This window comes from Cladophialophora bantiana (assembly GCF_000835475.1).
Source record: "Cladophialophora bantiana CBS 173.52 unplaced genomic scaffold supercont1.20, whole genome shotgun sequence".
In the NCBI taxonomy this organism is placed as follows: Eukaryota; Fungi; Ascomycota; class Eurotiomycetes; order Chaetothyriales; family Herpotrichiellaceae; genus Cladophialophora; species Cladophialophora bantiana.
The window spans coordinates 245,686-265,266 of NW_015971594.1; the positions used below are offsets into that span (position 1 = coordinate 245,686).

The following is a 19,581-nucleotide window of genomic DNA, read 5'->3' on the forward strand; positions in this document are numbered from 1 at the left end:
GAATACGAGGTACAAATACTCCAAGACATCTAGGCCAGCCATGTCTACAACTATTCGGTCCAGACATCGAACAGGCCCCGCTTTCCATCCTGGATCATAAGCACTAAGAGATCATGAGTAATTCGAAGGCAGCTGAGATCCTAGATGGGTCCATGTCCTTATATAATATGCGAATGTAGACGATGTTCATATCCTCTACCGCCTTATTAGGAGCGTCGGTTTAGCCTACGATTGATGCTCGAGATTTTGGTCTCTTTTGCTTGACGCAGTTTAATAGGTGGCCATGACAATCGACATCAGTTCTATCCTGCACTATGCGCTGCTCGGTTTCTGGTGTTGGATATATGCTCTCGCGGCAGTGAGCCACGTTCTGAACTACATACCTCAAGGATGGCTTCGAGGCCGGTGCTAACCTTTTCACTCCTCTAGGTTGTCGTTTTCTTAGTCCTGCGACTCATCTACAATGTTTCACCTTTTCACCCGCTGGCCAAATACCCAGGCCCGCTGCTCTGGAGAGCTTCCCGCCTCCCGGCTTCCTGGCACCAGGCATGTGGCGATCTGTATAAATGTATCGACGCCATACATGATGGCTATGGGCCGATAGTCCGCATCGCGCCCGACGAACTTTCCTTCACAAAACCCGAAGCCTGGCCACAGATCTACAACACTCGACCTCAGCTGCAGAAAACTCGTTTCCACTTCCCGCCGGCTGATGAACGCAAGATGCCCGAGAGCATGATCATGGCCAGCGACGCTGAGCACACCCGACTGCGGCGCCTTGCAAACCCTGCGTTCCTGAACTCGGGTGTCCTAGAAGTCGAGCCCGTGATGCAACATTACGTCGACTTACTCTGCACGCAGCTAACCCAGGCGTGCAAAGAAAATGGCTCGCAAAACATGGTCGAATGGTTCCTGTGGACACTCAACGACGTGATCGGCCAACTGGCACTGGATCAGGAGTTCGACTGCCTGAAGAATCGGCGCATGCATCCCTGGCCGAGCTTTCTCTTACAGGGCCTCAAAAATGCCACAATCTTTAACCAGTTCCGCCGTTTCGGTATCACCGAGAGGATGCTAATGCCGTTACTGACAAAGAAGCAGCTGGAAGAGAGAGACAATTTCTTCAACGCAGCAACCGCGGCGATTAAACAGCGACTTGATCGCGACGAGGAACAAAACACGGATGGTAGTAAGGAGACCTATGCGAAGAAGAGACCCGACATCGTGGGCTTGATGATGCGCGAGATGAAGGACGGCAACCGCCTCACTCACGAGGAGGTCACCGCGAATTCCGTGCTCATTGTTGGCGGAGGCGCCGAGACGACGAGCACATGCTTGAGTGCGACGTTCTATCACCTCTGCAAGACGCCGCGCGTCATGAAGAAGCTCCAACACGAGATCCGCCGGAGCTTCGCGAGCAGTCGGGAGATCACCATCAGAGCAACCTCGAACTTGCCCTACCTGAAGGCGACCATTGACGAGTCGCTGAGGATCTTCCCCGTCGCTAGCTACATCACGCCCCGGACCACGCCGAAGGGAGGACATCTGATCGCCGGCGAAGTCGTTCCAGGAGGAGTAAGTTAAGTCGTTGGCCACCCGCCCATCGTCGTCCAACCTCTTTTTTGCTCCATAAGCACCCGTCCGCTGACGATCAAAATTGTGTCCACAGACCTACGTCTCAATGGGCCAGTGGCATATGGGTCGGTCGGGGCGATTGTTCGACAAACCCAGGGAGTTCCGGCCAGAGAGGTGGCTCGATGAAATGGGAGACAAGGGGCCGTCCGGATTACAGGCCGATGAGATTCTCAAGCCATTCAGCCTGGGGCCTAGAAACTGTATTGGCAAACAGTAAGATTTCTTTGTCTGTTCTTTTGGCAGTTTGTGCTTTGGCTGATGTTCGACCAGGGTGGCTCTCACCGAAGCACGGCTCGTCCTAGCCAAGGTGCTCTGGCATTTTGATATGGAGCTTGATGGAGACCATCCTACATGGGTCGAGGATGCCAGGTTCTACGTGAGTGTCTCTTCCGTGGACGTCATGTTTCTGCTGATATCTAGAACAGGTTCTATGGAAGCTTCAGCCGCTCATGATCAGATTGACGCCTGTCGAGCGATAACTTTGGTGTTGTCGACGAATTTGCGTTCAGAGCGGCGTTCAGAGCGAAAAGCGCAGAGAATATGTTCTTAGATCGAGTCTATTTTCTCTATAGCTTGCCCCGTGAGAGCACAGAGCCCCCGTCGGTTGTGATGACAGCACCATTGATGTGGGACGCTGCTCTGCTGCTCAAAAACACCACCAATCCGGCAATATCCTCAGGACGACCAAGCCTCTTATTTGGTACTTCGGCAGCCAACGCGGCCTGCCCACCTTGCAGTTCCATCAGCCCCGACGCCATTTTGGTAGGGTAAAAGCCAGGGGCGATCGCGTTGGTGATGATTCCTCTCGGGCCTAGCTCGACGGCCAAGTTCTTCGCGAGATGAATGGCGGCCGCCTTCGATGCACTATATGCATATGTGGCATTTTCTCCAAGCGAGCCCACCCCGATGCCGGCGATACTTGCAGTCACAATGACTCTGCTAGGGTTTTCTGTGCTCGCTCGCTTCTGTAGTAGTGGCGCGAACTTCTGAACAGTGTAGAACACGCTCTTGACATTCAGATCCATGACCTTGCTGAAAGCGTTTTCGGGGTGCGTTTCGAACGGGGCTCCCCACGTTGCGCCGGCGTTTGCAAATAGGATATCGACGTGATCGGTCGTCTTTGCGACCTCGGCCGCCAGACGTTCAATCTCTGAAATTTTGGAGGAGTCTGCGGGAATCGAAATGGCGACAGCGCCGGGTCGCTTGTTGGGAAGAGCATTGAGAGCGGCGACGGCTTCATCGCATGCTTTGGCCTTTCGGGAGGTAATGTAGACTTTGGAGCAGCCAGCTTGGAGGAATCTATTGACCAAGGAATCAGTGCATTGAGACATGGACGGGGAATGCATTGTCTAGCTTACCCGGAGGCAACGTTCAGGCCCAATCCTCGGGAACCGCCAGTCACGACAGCGACCTTCCCCTCGAGGCTGAATATGCTCTGGAAGTCTTTGAGCTCGACATCCTGCTCAGCACTGCCCATCTTGTCGGTGTCTGTCTCTTTCGGCCCAGAGTCTCACCCAGCGGTCCAACTCGTTTATAATGCAAGAATTCGGGGAACAATTCTCATCGCAGACCCTGTCTGAGGAAAGGTCCAGCAGATATACAATTATCAATAGCCGAACAATTGACGAGATGCTGTCATCAAAAAATCTGTGATTAGAAGGTTCGCGATTCCGGTGGATCAAGCACCAGACGGATTGGGGCCAACGCCGTTCAAACAGCCGAGGCTTGAAATTCAGCAGGGAGTTACGTTACAATGCGAGCTGCAGGTAATGCTGGGGCCAATTGAACAACCCAGCTGACATAATCTAGCTAGCAAGCCGGGAGAAGTGGTCGCAATAACCATAGCAGTAGCAAAACATTATCTATGCAGTATCTGCCTCTGTATCTGAGAAAGAAGATGAGAAAGTTGCAGGGAATCGACTTACGAGGTACAGGAAAACGAAGTGCTTCAGGCATCCCAAACTAGTCCTAGAATAGCCTAGTGTGGCTGTCATGTGACATCGCTGTCTGGTCCTCTGCCTCGGTCTTGCTCGGTGTACCGAGCTCGCGAAGGCCGAGTAAAGCTGGGGGGTTTCGCGCATGACAAGGACCCAGACATCCACCCGCCATATCGAATCTCTGGACGTACGTATACAGGTATACAACACATATCTGATGCTATTAGCCCTCGGTCGTCATAGCCTGCTCCATGGGTCTCAAGAGGAAGGGCGCCGCGTTTCCGTTTACACCGCACTGTCGTCTTACCGGCGTGACTTTGACCCCTGCGCACCCGAGAGATGTCTGACAGTGGACGTGGGCCCTTATCTAACGGACGGGTAAGGAGTACCTATGTACCCAGTAGAATGGGCAGGTGGGATTTCAACCATTGCTCTCGGGGCTACGGACATTATTTTGGGCCACCTCGTCTTATGTCCCACCAAAAAGGGGTCCCAAGTCCGCTGGTGAGGTTGCTCTACAGCCAACCACGATGCCTGTTCTTGTACTTCTCCCGAGTCAAGAGCCGCGTCAACTGGTCAGCTTATATAAATCCGTGGACAGATCCATTGTCGCCAATCTCGGCTCGATAAATACCAGCTTGAGAATCCCTCCGGTCAGCGGAACCACTTCTCAAAAATGGCATTGAATTAAAAGAACTGACCGCAACATTACCAACAATGGCCGACGATGGAAATACTATCCCCCCAGAGACGGACCCCGAGCTTGCTGCGGTGCGTACAGCCATCAACGAGACACATATCGACGTCCCCCTAACAATGTCCTTATTTTAGATATGGAGGGAAAAGGGGATGCCGAAATTCTTCCTGCCTCGGATTGACAAGATGCCTGCAACGCGTCAGATCCACGCTCAAGGTAACGTCCGATTTATGAAGAGCCCTTTCGTCAAAGAGACGCTGGGTAGCCAAGTCCTCTGGATGGAAGAAGACAGGCCGGTGGCCGTTCGTGATGGACATTCGGTCACGGTTCGGATCTATCGTCCCAAGTCACATTCTGAGACCCGGCCCGTCATGGTGTATGCGCACAGTGGGGGATGGTGCATGGGCGGACTGGACACCGAGGAGTTCCTCTGTCAGCTGCTGTGTATGAGGTTGGGGATTATTATCGTCAGTGTCGCATATCGCCTCGCCCCGGAATGGCCATATCCTACTGGCGTCTACGATACTTACGATGTCATTAAATGGGTGCGTGGCCCATACACCGCCCCCCGCTTAGACTGAACAGTGATAGGTATCGGTCAACTCAACGACCATTGGTGGGGACCTGTCCAAGGGCTTCCTCACCGGCGGCGCGTCAGGAGGGGGGAATTTGACCTGCATGGCTACCATCCTCGCAAGAGACGACAAGTTACAGCCTCCGCTAACAGGGCATTTCTTCATGTGTACCGGCATGCCACATAGCTATATTGACAGGAAAGGGAACACCAAGGTCCTCTTCCCAGAACACTTGTTAAATGGAAGTTGGGAAAGGTATAAGAACGGCCCGGTCGCAACTCGGGAGATGAACATCCTCTATGGCCGTAAGCAAAGCCCCTCATATTTTGTTCCATGACCGGGAAGGAGAAAACAAACTCACGGCTGGGATACAGAAATATCGGATTTTGACGCTCACGATCCTTTGGTTACTCCCTTGACCCAGACGAACTTCGCCGGGCTGGGCCCGGTGTTCTACCAGGTCGCCGAGATGGACATCTGGAGAGACAGCGCGATTTTCTACTGCGACAGGATCAAAGAGGCAGGCGGCCGAGCAAAGGTGGAAATATACCCTGGCGTACCGCACCTCTGGTGGTCCATGTACCCGCAACTGTCAATTAACAGAAAATGGGTTCACAAACTGGTCAGCGGTGTCGAGTGGTTGCTGAACCAGAACCGGGACTCCCCTATCTCCTCCAGACTTTGAAAGTCAATGTTTACCACTGTTCAGGCAACGTCGGCCCATAATGCCCAGGTTCATGTACCCTGGGACCCTGTTGCGCAGGAAATGCGCAAGTTCTTTGCTCCCGGCCCCGAGGCTGGAGGACAATCTCAACCGTCGGGTAACTCGGCGGACAAAGGCTGATATGATCATTGACCGAATGTCGTTTCCCCCTCCACCTCATTCCAAACTCGCCATCAAACTTGTGGAGACTATTCTCGACGGAGCTCACCAAATATGCCGTCAATATGCCTTCGAATGCCGATATCAGAGCTCAAGCCACTTCTTCTCCCTTTCCTTCTCGAGGTCTGGCAATTGTTTGCTTCCTGTTGACATTGGGTACCAGCGTCCTGTCCTGTGTCACCGTAGAGTCCCTGTCCCACGAGACTTCGGCTCTCCCACATCAAGCGCCTTGCGGAGGGAAAAAGAAACTTATTATTGACAATACATTTGCCGGACGCCTTGTACTCTTCCAAAGGCGCCCCTGACTTTCCCTTTATCTCTCTCGCTCTCATCTTCAGCTCCTTGGCTGACGCTGACCTAATATATCTATGTATAAAAACTCGGGTTTTTCCATCGTTCACCTCTCTCACACTCCTCCTTCTTCTTCCGCCTTTACAGGTTGTTTTTTGACTTTCGAGGCCATCTCGAGTCACTTCCATCCACTATCAACCCCGTCTCACCTGCTCGCCTCAATACTGCTTACCCATTCCGTTGAGATCGCATTTACCTCACAGCGACTACAATGGCCACCCAACGCTTTAAGATCCTCGTCCTTCTCGGCCTCTACATATTCACTTCCTCAGTCCAGGCTCAAATTGCCGTCACCACGACTTCCACCTTCAGGTCGACAACACTGCCAACTCCATCCACAACCACTGAAGTATACACACCATTTGCGGTCTGCGCCACCGGGGGCGGTGACTGGTATATCGACCCTCCAACGGCGACCCAGCTAGCGGATCTGTTCTGTGATGAAGCTTATATGCCGGGGAATCTGCCCGCCCAAGGTACACTATCTCCAGCCATGCCCCTTTACCACCTTGACCGTAGCATTCATTCTCTTCGGTCGTGGCATCCTTGACATCGCCTGTTCTGATTTGGAGGCTCATCTGTCCTCTTGCGCTATGATTTTACTCCATTTTCATTTTGTGTTTTTTATTCTCCGGCTCATCTTTACTCTCTACGATGTAGGCCAAGAATTCGACGCCAATGAGTATCCAACGGACCTCATCCCGGTCACGGCCGACGACACCAACAACGCCAGTCTAACCACCGCGTCCGCGGCAACGGTGCCAAACTACACCCTCACCGAACTGTCAGGGGTCATACTCGCGGCTCGCCTCGTGCGCTGGCACCCCAAAGTCATCGATAATGTCACGTATGTGTCCGGCACTCAGGCACAGTGCGACCTGGACGTCCAGCAGGACCAGTGCCGCGCCGGTCTCCGCCATGTCATCGACAAGTGCCAGTGGAACAGCCACTACTTTGGCGGTGTCAATTTCTGGCTGACCGGCTGTGGAATGTATAGCGTGCAAATCGCCAACTGTTCGGGCAATTGGCTCGATCCGAACTGCGATCTGTGGCACAGGAAGTGGCCCGATGTGGGTAGCGGGCCCAGCGAGTCGTTTCTACCCACCACCGCGCCCTCGCCCACCACTACAGCAGCAACGGCGATGGCGTGGAGGGCTTGAAGATGGGGAGGGGACAGGTTAGTGGTGTGGAAATGGACGTGGACGGGCGGATGGCTTTTTCATATTGAGGGCAGAGCAAAGTCGCAGGGAGGATGGTCCATTAGTTTGTCTATCGCCGGGCGGCATAAATCTCCAACCCCCACCCCCCAAACACACACACACACACACACACACACACACACACAAACGAGCTCGATTTCTGTTCAAACCAAGAAAGCGCCCACACAGCAACCCCGCAAGAAAGCATACTCTGCTGTACCTGCTACAAGGAAGTCCGGTGGCCTCTTTTGACGAAACCAGACAAGAAACGGGGAAACCATCGGCAAAGGGGCCTTTTTTTTTTTAGTGGAAGTGGCACCTGTCTCTTTTCTTCACAAGACTTTGCTTCGAGGGAAAGGGGGGAACTTGCTTTTTGCTGTGGCCGGGGACATAACGGGAGCAGCAGAAGCAGCAGCAGCATTAGACACTGAAGGCGAATGAATGGAGCAGAAGGATGGTCGAAGGCGCGATCTGCTCTGCTTTGCGCACATTCAGACACATTTGATGTGCTGTGGACATGCTTGAATACAGCCCCATTCGATGCTTTGCGTAAAGACAGAATGACGGATGAAACGACGACTCCGAATAGATGCGCAGCCGGATTCACTTCGTTTGCTGTATCGACCAGGGCCATGCAAGGAAAAGGCACAAATGGGTGATTGATAAGACGGTAAAACATTGGTCATAAGAGAATGTGAGATAAATGCCGGTTTACCATGTTCCTCCAGCCGCCCACGCGATTCCCCTTCCTCTGATGCAGTGATGCTGAACGTACTGCCACTGCCTCCGTGATATGGTGTCCACAGGCATTAAGGGGACGACATTTCAGGGCCTTTGGCTCCCACCCCGAGTCTTTGTTGTTGAGGGCCATTTCCTGTATCGCCTCAATTCGCCGCTCCTCACCGCTCTCTGGCCGGACGCAGTGGAGTGATGGATCCAAAGGTCTATACGCTGAACTCCAGTCTATTCCCAGCGTAGTCTCTGGCGAAGAAGCGTTGCGGATATTCCACGCCTTGGGCTCCTTTGGCAGCAATCAGCAGCATTAGTCCACAGCATTCCAGAACATCACAGGAATCACCAGATACAAGCACCACAAGAGCAGTAATTGAGTAAGACGTACCAGAATTGACCTCTCCGGGCTTATCCGCCTCGGTCGGCGCTGCCTCGCCTCCTCTGATGAAATGCTCCCAGATCCTCTGTCTCAACTGCAAAAGCGCCTCCGGGGACGCCAACTTAAAGCACGGGTGCCTCGATGAAGTCTTCTCAAAATCCGAGGGTGCGCCAAAGGCGATGTGAACCTGCTGACCCGACGAGCCAATGTCAAACCACGCTAGAGTGCCCTTTTGCAAATGCGGGACCGCGCGGGGCGTGAGACCCATGGTTGTCCCGTAGAACTCGTTGGCTTGGTCGAGCGTACCGACCGGAACAGTGAGGTTGACGTGGGCGAGGCCCGATATTAGCGACGACGAGTCGAGGGATCCCATGCTTGATGGCTTCACGGGGGGTGATGGATGCTTTGAGAGACGAGAGCGACAATATTGACGGTGGCCGCTCTATTTTATTGTCTCTGTTCTTTTCCTTCTTTCTTTGCGGCTCGCTTTCCAATTTGATGTGTTGAGGAAGGTACATGGCCGGACGATAGATTTTGAAGACGGTAAAAAGACGCCGAAGGAGAGGGGCAACTGCCGGGCTCTGGGCCAGCTTCACCCACGACGAGTGAGATTTTGTCTGACGGGAACGCTCTAGGTCGGGGTTGAAGTCAGGTCCCGCCACGAGGTGCATGAGATGCATGTTCTCTCCATGTGGTGCAAAAAAATGAGACTTGTCTGACGCGGAGTTCTCTCCTCATCGGGCTGCAAGTCAAACACCGACGTATACATTGATTTGGAGAAGCTCTACCAATCACAATACCACCAACCCCCAGCTGCAAAACCTTTGCGGGAAGAGGTGATGGGGGGCGGAAAATTCCCAGAGATTCGAGAAGGGCTGAAGTATGGCTGGAGCACTTCGGGCCTGAATTGGGAGGTTTGCTTTCGCACGGGAGTTCAGGGTCTTGGACAGCTCAGTCCACAATACAACAACACCAGTCGATAATGTGAGTGCTCGCCTTCTCATCACCCCCAGTCAAAAGCTTCTCATTGTGGCACGTCGACCATTACGGGGATCAGCCTTCTCAAGCCCCTCCCCATCTCCAGTCTTACCGTATGACCCTACGGTAGAGCAGAGTCCTCGACCTTTCGGAGCACCAATCCTGAGCACCTCTGGGCAATGTTTTGCGCAAATCGCGTCGGTATAGGCGCCGGTGGTACGAGTCTGCGGACGTAGATGGGAAGCAAGAGGACGAGGGATCGTGGAGGTTCCGCACCACGAGTCTGCTCAACTCAATGGCAGTGAATATACGAACAAGGTCGTGGCCTATTTTCAATCCTGACATGAGTTATGTCGCCTTTCGTCGACAGATAGCCACCGAAAGTCATGTTCACTGCGAGATCTCAGGCCGCTGGCGAATCGACCGAATGTCTCAGTTCAATGGAAAGAAGAGTCTGCCAATGAAGATGCTGAACCACGAGCATGGGGATGGCAATGCCGCCATTCCGGCTTCTTCATTTACTCCACATCTGCCAGGAGATTCCCGCATCCTCAGACGGAACCGGAGAGACCAAATGAGGTACCAATCAACCCGTGATTGGCATGGTATCTGCCGAAAAGCTGTAAGAAGGAGCGGTCAGGGTGCGCGAATGACATCCCCTTCGAACTTACCTATAAGAAGCCCAGGACTACGATGATGGGTGCCGCCGATAAATTCAAAGATACCGAGCCTGCAGAAGCCGAGGTGGTGCGAGGAAGAAGCGTTAAGAAAAGCACTGTCACCAAGGATGGGCCCTCTGCGACAGCAATATGATTGTTTGAGACGACTTTGGGATCTATACTCATGTTCTGTCACTCACAATACGGTGTCGCTCCCGTCACTTTTGCCCAGAGCAATGGTGCCCATTCTGGGTCTTGTTAACGGGACTTCCGATTGCTGCGAGAATGTCTTGCCCCCAGAATATCCACAGTCGTAAAAGCCGGGGGGGGGGGTTCAGGATATTTGGGTATGCGATAAAAATCGTGCCAGAAAGACCATGACGATCTCCATGACCTTGTTATCCATGGTGGTTGAAGCGGACGCACTGAAAAGTGTCCTCTAAAAAGCCCCATGGAAGGGAAAAAGCCTCTGTGTTCGGATCGTGATAGAGTATGCCAGTCCGATTGAGAAGTCTCCGAAGGCAATACGATTGGAGTTTGGGACTGACAACCAACCTTCCTCGGACAACTGGTATGTTGAACCCCCCCGACATCACCCCGAGACAGGTATTGAGTACTTGTGACTTCTACGTTGAGCACCATTTGCGCTCAACACAAAGAGTCTCTACCAAGCAAAGGAGCTCAGACTTTTCCTGGTCTAGCTTATGTCAAACAGGATTGCTCGCGGGCAAAGAACCGCTCCTCCTCCAAGCAGTGCCGTTTTGCGGGGTGCTGGGCATTAAACGCTAGAATAAGCATTCTGAAAGCTGGACAGAGAGTGCCCGATTTTCAAAGTGGCGAAGCCGTATGCCGGCAACTATCAACGGGACGTTGGATGTGGATGGAAAACTTCGGGAACAAATGGGGATTACTTGTAACTAGGCAGATGATCTTCATCTTCCCGGTCAAAACCGCAAATTGCAAAGATTAGGGATTTACCAGACCACCAGCACATCACCAACGGGCGTTGTCCCCTCAGAATCCATAAAATAAAGTGTATGCTAGGGATTACATTACTTGAACTCATTGTTGTCGTACAATGCCATTGGAGATGAGAGAAGCCACAAGATATTACCGCCCGGGAGCAGCCTCGGTTCCTGAGGGCGAAGATTTTCTCACTTAAGCCTCTGAGATGTGGTCTGTTCTGACTGTTGGGAGTCAATCAGAAGTGAGGCTCGGTGGCCTGGTGAAACACCACGGATTGTTAGAGGGCGATCCTTCGACCGAAAAAGCAATCCGCTGGTGCCGCCCCAATGATGGATGACGTAGTTGTGCGCCTCCCAGGCTTGTCGCTTTTCGTCTTCTGCAACAGAAATTCCTCAGGACGAAGAATATCTTTGATCCTGGCGGTTTGGGGCAAGCTTAACAAAACAGACTGTGTGATGCCCTTCTGTTTTGCAACCGTGGTTGGTCTACAACACGGCAACCGACACTCATCCTTGAACAACCGCATGAAACGCTGAGGAGGAACCCCTCTTAATATACTCGTATCTGGTCGACGCAGGGTCTCCACGTCTCGGAGTAAACGCGGACCCTGCATAGGGGGGTCTCGTGTTGACGGAAAGGACATGGGCTCGACGGATAGCGGGACAAGGGCTATCTTGCTTCCAGAATTACGGGGCGCGAAAGACGTTGGGGTCGTTAGCGCCACTTTCTCCCTTGCTACGATGTCTGGTGCCATCGTCCAAGCCGCAGGGCGTGTTCATTCTGATCGTCTCTAAAGGCTTATGAACACTCTCGAAGAACGATTGGCGGGCTGACACCACGCAAGTCTTTTGGATAATTAGGCCCCGTCCCTCCATTTGTTGTAGTGTGCCTGCAGTACGGGCTTCAGGCGACTCTCAAGCAGCGCTATAGGGTCGAGTAGCAGGCCAGGTCAGCCTACATACCTCAGGTGACACCAATGATTCTTGAAAATATCCGAATCTCCAGCGGTTATTCAACCAGCGAGCAAACTAAGAGTGTCGATCTTTCTCGGATGCTGGTATGTCACCATCCCACAACTCAACCCCACTCGGTGACTCTCCGGAAGTCCAAGACTTGACTCGACGAGGGATTGAAAGAGGCAGATTGTTTTGAGGTCAAGTCGAATTTCACGGAGGGATTGGTTGGAGGAGGTCGGGGCAGGTGTTGACATCATTTTGGCGCCTAAGGAGGGCTGTCTGAACCACCCTGGCGGGCTCCCACTTACGCCGCCGCCCGGCGGCACCAGATGATTTTTATCGAGAGAATTGCGTGCGATAATAAGACTGCTGGACTGCTTGGAATTGGAAGGAAGTAAATTGAATGTCGGGATGACTCTCGGCCGATGGCGACCTCGGTTAGGGGATATGATGTCGATCGGGACGAGGGAGTGAGTGATCAACGACGTCAAGCCGCAGGAATATTTACAGGCCGCCGTGGCAGCTAAACATTATAGTTAAACCTTAGAGGGTATAGCGGACCTTGTCTAACTAGCTTTAACAATCATTTGAGAGGCTCCCCCTTGCACAAGCGGCTCCCTAGGCCCGCCTTCCGTCCCATTCCTCTTGGCCGCTCCCCATCTTTCGCTTGCCTTACTCTAGGTAGTGCCGTTCCCGGCTATCCGTTCGTCAAATATTCGTGTGTGCCGGCCCCCCCCTCCCCCCAGCCCCCAGGGGTCTTCTTTTTGTTGCCCGGCTTCGGCTTTGGGGGGCACCAGAAGTAGTCAGTGGTGCCCGTCACTTGCCCGTTAACCTGCCCGTTGTCTGCGGCCTCCTTTTACCACGTTGCTTTCTCTGGACAAACAGCCTTGCGCCATTCCATTCCCACGCGCAAGGTTGCCATCATCATCATCATCATCATCATCATCATTTATTTGCCTTCTGCCTTCAACTGTGACCCTTTGCACGCCACCACCTCGTGGTCGCGGCCGCCATCGTTTTCTCCTCTCTTGACGCTTGCTGTAACATCGCCCCAAAATCACCCCCAGTGATGGATTCGTGATATAGAAAGGACACTCCTACTCCTGCCACTGAGAAGGAGCGACTGAAACACGCGCGACTCCAACCCTCGCCTTCTCTGTGAAACTCCTCCACCGAACAAAAGAAATCCAAGCACCCAGCGTGTCATCCAATCCCAAACAGCCCACTCGAAGGCTGGCGAGTTGGCAATCTCGGACTCTTAGGAGGCAACGCCGTTGTTGATCAATCCGCCATGGTCCACCGAAGGCTCGGCTTGACGACGTAACTTGCCCAAGCAATCCGTGGGACAGGTTATCCAGATCCACAAAACCCAGCGCTCCTCACCACTCAGCCGCGTTGCTCCAACGAGGAGATTCTTATCCGGCTGAAGACTGACCGCAGCTCTGTACCCAGGACAACCAAGCACCACAAGGACACCTCAGGCTTTTCGAGTTTGACTTTTCAAGTTCCGCTTTTGGGCGACAGGGAGCCCATTTGCTTCCCTAGCAGTTGGCTTTGCCCTCTGACGATCATCTTATCCACCATCCAACCATCCGCGACACTCACCCTCCGCCAGTCTCCTTCCACTTCGCTCACCTCACCGACCCTGGTTGCGACCCAGTAACCCTCCCATCGTCCCTCCCTCTGTGAAAACCGTGCCCTCCTAACCCCCAGGGCCCAAATACTTCGTCAACCCACTCCAAGCCCAGCCTCGGCGTTTTCCTACTGCCCCAAATTCGTCCGCACAGCCTTCCCTTCCCGCCAAACCACTGCATCTCTGGCTCATACCACCTGAGCAGGTGCAACCGCTTTGGATGCTCAGAATACCTTAGGGCTGGCGCTGGACCTAGGTCAGTGCGCTCGTCTTGGATCGCGCATAAGGCCAATGCGTCATTTGGCGACTCCAGAACGTTGGTCAAGCAAGATTGGGAAAACAACCGACACAATTCGAGCGTCGGTAACAAATACTTCAAGACTGGCCAACGCCAGATGCACAGCTCCCCATCATCGCCCACGGCTACGGCAACATTCCCTCAACCAGTCTCTATGACTGGGCACGAACCAGCAGACATAACACACCGCCCGTCTGTATCCCCCCCGATATCAAGTGGTGCTTCGTCCTCCTCGGAGTCGGACTTTCCGCAGCCTACCTCCCCTCGGCCAGCGTCGCGACGAACGCGGATGGAAAGACCTCGACTGGGTGACAGACAGAGATCCAACACCATTATTGTACCCAAGGGTCGAGACGTTGTTCAACGAGAAAGGCCCGAATACCCTCCGGATGACGCCCGAGCAATGAGTCCACGACGCAACAGTGAGGACATTGAGAGGATAGAGCGTGGTCTTCGCGAGACGTTGAAAGAGTAGGAGACATCGCTCCCATGAAGTGCTTCCCGTACTAACTCAACTCTGTAGACAAGCGCGAAACCTACAGTCCTCACTCGCCGCACTGGCGGAAAAGATCGATGAGGTCAAGAATGATCACGACAAGCTCGAGACCGAGAACCGCTTCCTGCAGGATTACATCGGTGGCTTGACAAGAACAATGTCGAGAGACAATCTCGGCCGAAGTGCAAGCACCAGCAGCAAGAAGAAGGGCAAACGATGAACAACGACCTTTACCACACCTCGATATCTGTTTATTTCCCCTTGACCCTGTTGGCCAGCGAACGACGTCTGCTCTTTTCCATCACAAGCATGGCGATTGGGTGGAAAAAAAAAAAGAAACGAACAACGGAAGAACTGCTAGGTCTCATCGTTCTCAGTATACGCAAGAGACGAGGAGAGACTTACGGGTGGACGAGTTCTTGTTTTGCCAATCAGTCCACATGTCCTTTTATGATACCCACGCCCATTTTAACAGGCTGGCTACGCACCAGACGCAGAAAGAGTAGACTTGATTATCATCATCACTATCATCATTATCATCATCATCAGCCGCAGCAGCAGCAGCAGGAAGGCCAGGAGCAAATCTATTTTCTCGATCCCATGGGGTCATTAGCAGGCGCCTTCGCCATTCTTGTACAACAACTTCTACTGACCAGGCTTTACGGCGTTCATTGGCGCAAGGCTTTGTGGAGTGCACTCGGTTATCCTACCGATGCTGGTGGGAATTGTGCAGGTGAAGTAATTGGACTGGAGCAGTCTAGGCGACTCATGCCGGGCGTTGTCATCGCTTTTCAGTCAGCGAAATATGAATGGACGGGATGTCGGCGGCACGATGCTGCCTTCTGGTGGAAGGAAAGGCTACGGTTCAGCCGTGACCAATTCCGAGTGCAGAATGAATCAATTGCACTCTTTTCTACGTTGTTCCTGCCTCGATCGTCTTCAGCTTTAGAATTAGCGCCTCTAAACTTGATTTCTGCCCTCAGTTTTGTCTCCAAGCTCCAAGTGTCGCACGTTGGCCTGGTAGATGCAATAACAGCGAGAAGCCTGTGCCAACGCATACCCTCTCTCTTCTGGCCCTTTTATCGGGCCATACTACGACAAGTTCATCGTATGACTGTTCTTGCTATCCCTGTTCCCTCTCCCACCTCTCGTCGAGCGCCACCCACATGACCGCTTTGAATCTTGGCAGACCTTTGTATGACCCGTATCCGGGAGAGACAAGCATATGGTCTTGCGTCGCTCAAAACGGTGCTTTCATGCGCCTAGGTTGGTGTTAGGGTCGGCGCCTGGGTTCGTTGGCGACGTCGAGTCCGTGCAGCGCACGAAGGCCAGACCACCAGGGTCTTCTTGGTTCGACTGTGCCAAGTGAACAATTGAATACCGGTCATGCTTTGCAGTTCAACCCCGGGAAGATTCGATGGTCGGTGTCCCTCCTCGTGCGCTCGGAAATGGAAACGGGCCGTGTGCTGAAGCGAGTCATGTGGTATATTGGAATGTGGATTCCGAACAATCACAATGCAAACCGGGTAGACCACTCTGAGCGAAAAAGAAAACCGTCACCTGTAGAGGGCATGACGGGCCTGCTCATCCATGTATGTGTCACCTCTGGCAACTCCCCTTGGCGCCTGCTGGTCCATTCCCTTTCCTCCCCTTCGTCATGCGGGCCACCTTACACCTCAAGGGCTGCACGCTCTCGCATGAGTTGACTGTCCGGCCATAGAAATGCAGACGGAAGACAGCATTCTGGAAAGTCAACAAGGGTATTCCGACCTCGTGCCCGCCGTAGGTAAGGTTGGCTGGAATTCGCGAGATTGACTTTCTAGCAGTCGGTGTCTGAAGTTGGAAGGAAGCAGGGCGAACCTGCGGTAAATGACCAGCCAAGCATCGGGCGTGCACAGCTTCTTGCTTTGCTGGGTATCATGTTTATTATGTCCTTGTACCGAGTAGACCTATTTCCCCATATTCAGACAGCACAACCGGACTAGGTCTGGACAGTCCGCTTCCCGAAATAGTTTGTCGGTGGTGCAAGGACCCCGATTGATGCCATTCAATAACACGACGGAAAACAAAGTACCCTTGAAATCCATGTGTTAGAGACCGCTAGACATCGGTCGAGCGATGGTCGCTCCATTTGAGGTGCTTGCTTCTGAATTGGTTTAGTCGTAAAGTGCAAAGAAAACCTCGACGTTTGAGAATATCAATGATAGTCCCTCCGGATTGGGGCGGTGCTCGCTGGTGGTAACAGAGGACTAAGGAGCCTTCACGTCAAAGGGGCCGTCGACTGGATGAAGATGCCAACGCCCTTTGCCATATTACACCTGAATTCTTGCACCGCCAAGTGGAGGAGGACCTACTGTTGTGTGTAGGGTGAACTGAAGACCTTCCATGGGGAGCGAGCTCAGCCATAAGGGAATAACGGCCATACCTACACGAAGAACAACATTTGTCGAGAGACGAGTCCCACTGATTCTAAAATAGCCTGCTATGTAGTCGTCATCGCCTTTGAATCTTAATGGACAAAATCCGTCCCCCACATTCACTTGATCTCGCCTTACCATCCATCACCTAAGACAAAGTCCATCGTGCACAATCAAACTGTTATCTGGGTCCCTTCGAGATGCATACTCCTGGCCCTATGGCTGCAGCCTGCCACTCACCGCATCTCAGAGCCAAACGTCTCGGAAATCAGCCCGCCCACGGTCATAATGGCGGCATCACAGGGTCCAGAGAAGTGACTTTTGAAGCGGGACGCGTATGTTGAGTGGAACATGTGTAAGACCTCGACCAAATATTCCCCTTCTCGGACACTTGCTAACAGAGGGCGAGGGAGATAACCTTGGTCCACTCTTGGGCGTGTTGCCCAATGCAAACACCGTCTCCACCATCAAAGAGCTGAAGATCGGCTCGTAAGAGACCAACCAAATGAAGCTAATTTTGCGCGACGCCTATTACTCACCCTCCTTCTTCCATTCCGCCCTACACCATTGTCCGAAGCTTTGATCTGGATCAACAGCACGTGGAGCATCGAACGACACGCCGCGATGATGAGGCTGAGAACGGCTGATTTACTGCCAAAGAGAAGAGGCCTAGGGCAGACCGTCTGCCTCGAGCGGAATGGAGTCTCGAGACACCAACAAGGTCGTAATCTTTTAGCAGCATAAGAACGACTTGGGTGTTCCGTCGGAATTCCTAAGAAGAGAGGTTTATCATCCTCGTATCCGGCGCGCAACTGTCACATACTTTCTCCCTTTGAACTTTGTCAGCCTTGCAGTTGAGTATCGGCGTGGACTGGGACAACCAGGGGTTGGCAATGGCTACACCAAAACTGGCTCGAATTGGAGGCAGCAAGGTTCGCAGCGGTTGTGTTACATGCAAGTACGTCAGTCCATCGGGGCATTTGCACGGGGGCCGGCTGGATACTGATGATTGTTCGAAAGGCAGAGACACATAAAGTGCGACGAGGGGCGACCACACTGTCAGAGATGCATTCGAAGCAAACGAGAATGCAAAGGCTATGTCGATCTGGTCCGAAGCAAAAAGCCGAACAGAGAGGGACAGACGTTCGTTGTCTACGTCCCGGATCCTCCTTACTCAATCACCTCTCTTCCAAACATGGATTGGAGGGAAAAGCGGTCTTTCAATTTCTTTCAGAACCGAACAGCTGGTGAATTGGCAGGATACTTCCGCCCTGAGTTGTGGTCTAGATTCGTTTTGACCACGGCGCACCATGAAGACGCTATCAAGCACGCGGTGATATCCATCGGCGGTCTACATGAACTCTTCCTGCGTCCTTCCCCATCTGCAGATCCCTCTCTGCTTGCATTTGCTATGCAGCACTACGGCAGAGCTATGCAGCATGTGGTTAAACTCGATACACGCAAATCAGCACGGGCGGTTGATGTTGCGTTGACTGTATCAGTCCTCTTCGCCTGCATCGAGATTCTCCGAAAACACTTTGTCTCTTCCTTGAGTCACATATACTCTGGCATGAAGATATTAGCAGAGTTGGCTCGTCGCTCTGAAGACACGCCCGAATACTACCTGCCGAGGGATCTCCTAGTCCAAATGTACTTGAGACTAGACACCCAGGTCATGGAGTTTGGGAAGGATGGGTTCCAAGCGCCTCCCGCCTTTGCGATTACCTCAGTCAGTCCTGTGCCTGCCACATTCACTGATACGGATGAGGCCCGGTCGTCCTTCGAAATGTGCCGTTATCAGGTACTGCACTTTGTGCGCAATGTCCAAACCGCGAAAAGAGTGTACCATTCACCCAATGGATGTCTCCAGGATTTCGACGAAAGATACCAAGTGCTTCGACAGCACTTCAGCGAATGGGGAATCGCTTTTGAGCGCATGATGCAAAGGAAACGAAGTCACGACCTTGCCGTACTAACCCTCAAAGCCTCGAGGATTGCTCTCGATTTAATTCTGAGCACATGCCTGGAATACAATGAGATGGTCTTCGACCTGTTCACAGACAAATTCAGAGAATTGCTCGTTATTGGGGACGAGATAGTGCAGAGGATGCTACAGGACTCCAGACCCAGAAGGCCATCTCAAGGTGTGGAAATCACCTGCGAAGATAACAGACACGGTGCTCCCGCCCCAAAGCAAGACCATCATACTGAGCCTGTTCTTTCCATGAACCTTGGAATCGTGTCGCATCTTTACATGGCAGCAACGAGGTGTCGAGAGCCGGATATTCGACACAAGTCTTTAGGTTTGTTAAAGACCATCAAAAGGCGGGAAGGGATCTGTGACAGTGAGATGCTAGCAGCCATTGCGGAAAAACTGGTTATAAAAGAGGAAGAGGGAGCCCGAAGCTACATGCAGGCAGTGCACACCAACGACAAAGGGCCGATTGATCTTCATTCGTCGAGTCAAATCCCGGAGACGGTCAGAATTCCACTCGCAGAACGCCGACCGCGAGATCTTGATGCAATATGATTGCAAGGTTCGCTTGCAGAACGGTTCCGATGAAACAGCGCAGTGCTGCCGTTCGCCGATAGATCCTTCGGAAGCATGTTCTTCAGGAGCTCGCAGACACAGAGCACTCCATACTCATCATCGTTCCTCGCTGAGAATTTTGTCAAAGGATGAATTGAATTGAGTTGCCCGCTCTACGGCACTTATCCATGGGCATCATGAAGATGGTTAACCAACTGTCTGCTGACCCATCGGCTCCCTACTAAGCAGATATCCCTCAT

The 19,581-nt window shown here is 52.7% G+C and overlaps 7 protein-coding genes across 7 annotated transcripts; 5 read left to right on the forward strand and 2 right to left on the reverse strand.

Moving 5' to 3' along the window:
* Positions 1-283: 283 nt before the first annotated feature.
* Z519_10914 (uncharacterized protein) lies at positions 284-2,114 on the forward strand (the record flags this gene model as incomplete). Its single annotated transcript, XM_016768628.1, has 5 exons — positions 284-358; positions 430-1,575; positions 1,670-1,848; positions 1,906-2,011; positions 2,061-2,114. The coding sequence occupies 5 exons, from the start codon at positions 284-286 to the stop codon at positions 2,112-2,114; spliced, it is 1,560 nt and encodes a 519-aa protein (XP_016615015.1).
* An 87-nt stretch (positions 2,115-2,201) lies between these two features.
* Positions 2,202-3,112, reverse strand: Z519_10915 (uncharacterized protein; the record flags this gene model as incomplete). The annotated part of the gene is made up of 2 exons (XM_016768629.1): positions 2,202-2,934; positions 2,994-3,112. The coding sequence occupies 2 exons, from the start codon at positions 3,110-3,112 to the stop codon at positions 2,202-2,204; spliced, it is 852 nt and encodes a 283-aa protein (XP_016615016.1).
* Positions 3,113-4,454: 1,342 nt separating this feature from the next.
* On the forward strand, positions 4,455-5,529 carry Z519_10916 (uncharacterized protein; the record flags this gene model as incomplete). Its single annotated transcript, XM_016768630.1, has 3 exons — positions 4,455-4,814; positions 4,861-5,149; positions 5,219-5,529. 3 exons carry the CDS (start codon positions 4,455-4,457, stop codon positions 5,527-5,529), a joined length of 960 nt encoding a protein of 319 aa, XP_016615017.1.
* Positions 5,530-6,289: 760 nt separating this feature from the next.
* Z519_10917 (uncharacterized protein) lies at positions 6,290-7,238 on the forward strand (the record flags this gene model as incomplete). The annotated part of the gene is made up of 2 exons (XM_016768631.1): positions 6,290-6,554; positions 6,739-7,238. The coding sequence occupies 2 exons, from the start codon at positions 6,290-6,292 to the stop codon at positions 7,236-7,238; spliced, it is 765 nt and encodes a 254-aa protein (XP_016615018.1).
* A 983-nt stretch (positions 7,239-8,221) lies between these two features.
* On the reverse strand, positions 8,222-8,761 carry Z519_10918 (uncharacterized protein; the record flags this gene model as incomplete). The annotated part of the gene is made up of 2 exons (XM_016768632.1): positions 8,222-8,298; positions 8,398-8,761. 2 exons carry the CDS (start codon positions 8,759-8,761, stop codon positions 8,222-8,224), a joined length of 441 nt encoding a protein of 146 aa, XP_016615019.1.
* A 5,271-nt stretch (positions 8,762-14,032) lies between these two features.
* Z519_10919 (uncharacterized protein) lies at positions 14,033-14,594 on the forward strand (the record flags this gene model as incomplete). Its single annotated transcript, XM_016768633.1, has 2 exons — positions 14,033-14,349; positions 14,402-14,594. 2 exons carry the CDS (start codon positions 14,033-14,035, stop codon positions 14,592-14,594), a joined length of 510 nt encoding a protein of 169 aa, XP_016615020.1.
* A 3,090-nt stretch (positions 14,595-17,684) lies between these two features.
* Positions 17,685-19,321, forward strand: Z519_10920 (uncharacterized protein; the record flags this gene model as incomplete). The annotated part of the gene is made up of 2 exons (XM_016768634.1): positions 17,685-17,749; positions 17,812-19,321. 2 exons carry the CDS (start codon positions 17,685-17,687, stop codon positions 19,319-19,321), a joined length of 1,575 nt encoding a protein of 524 aa, XP_016615021.1.
* Positions 19,322-19,581: the final 260 nt, after the last annotated feature.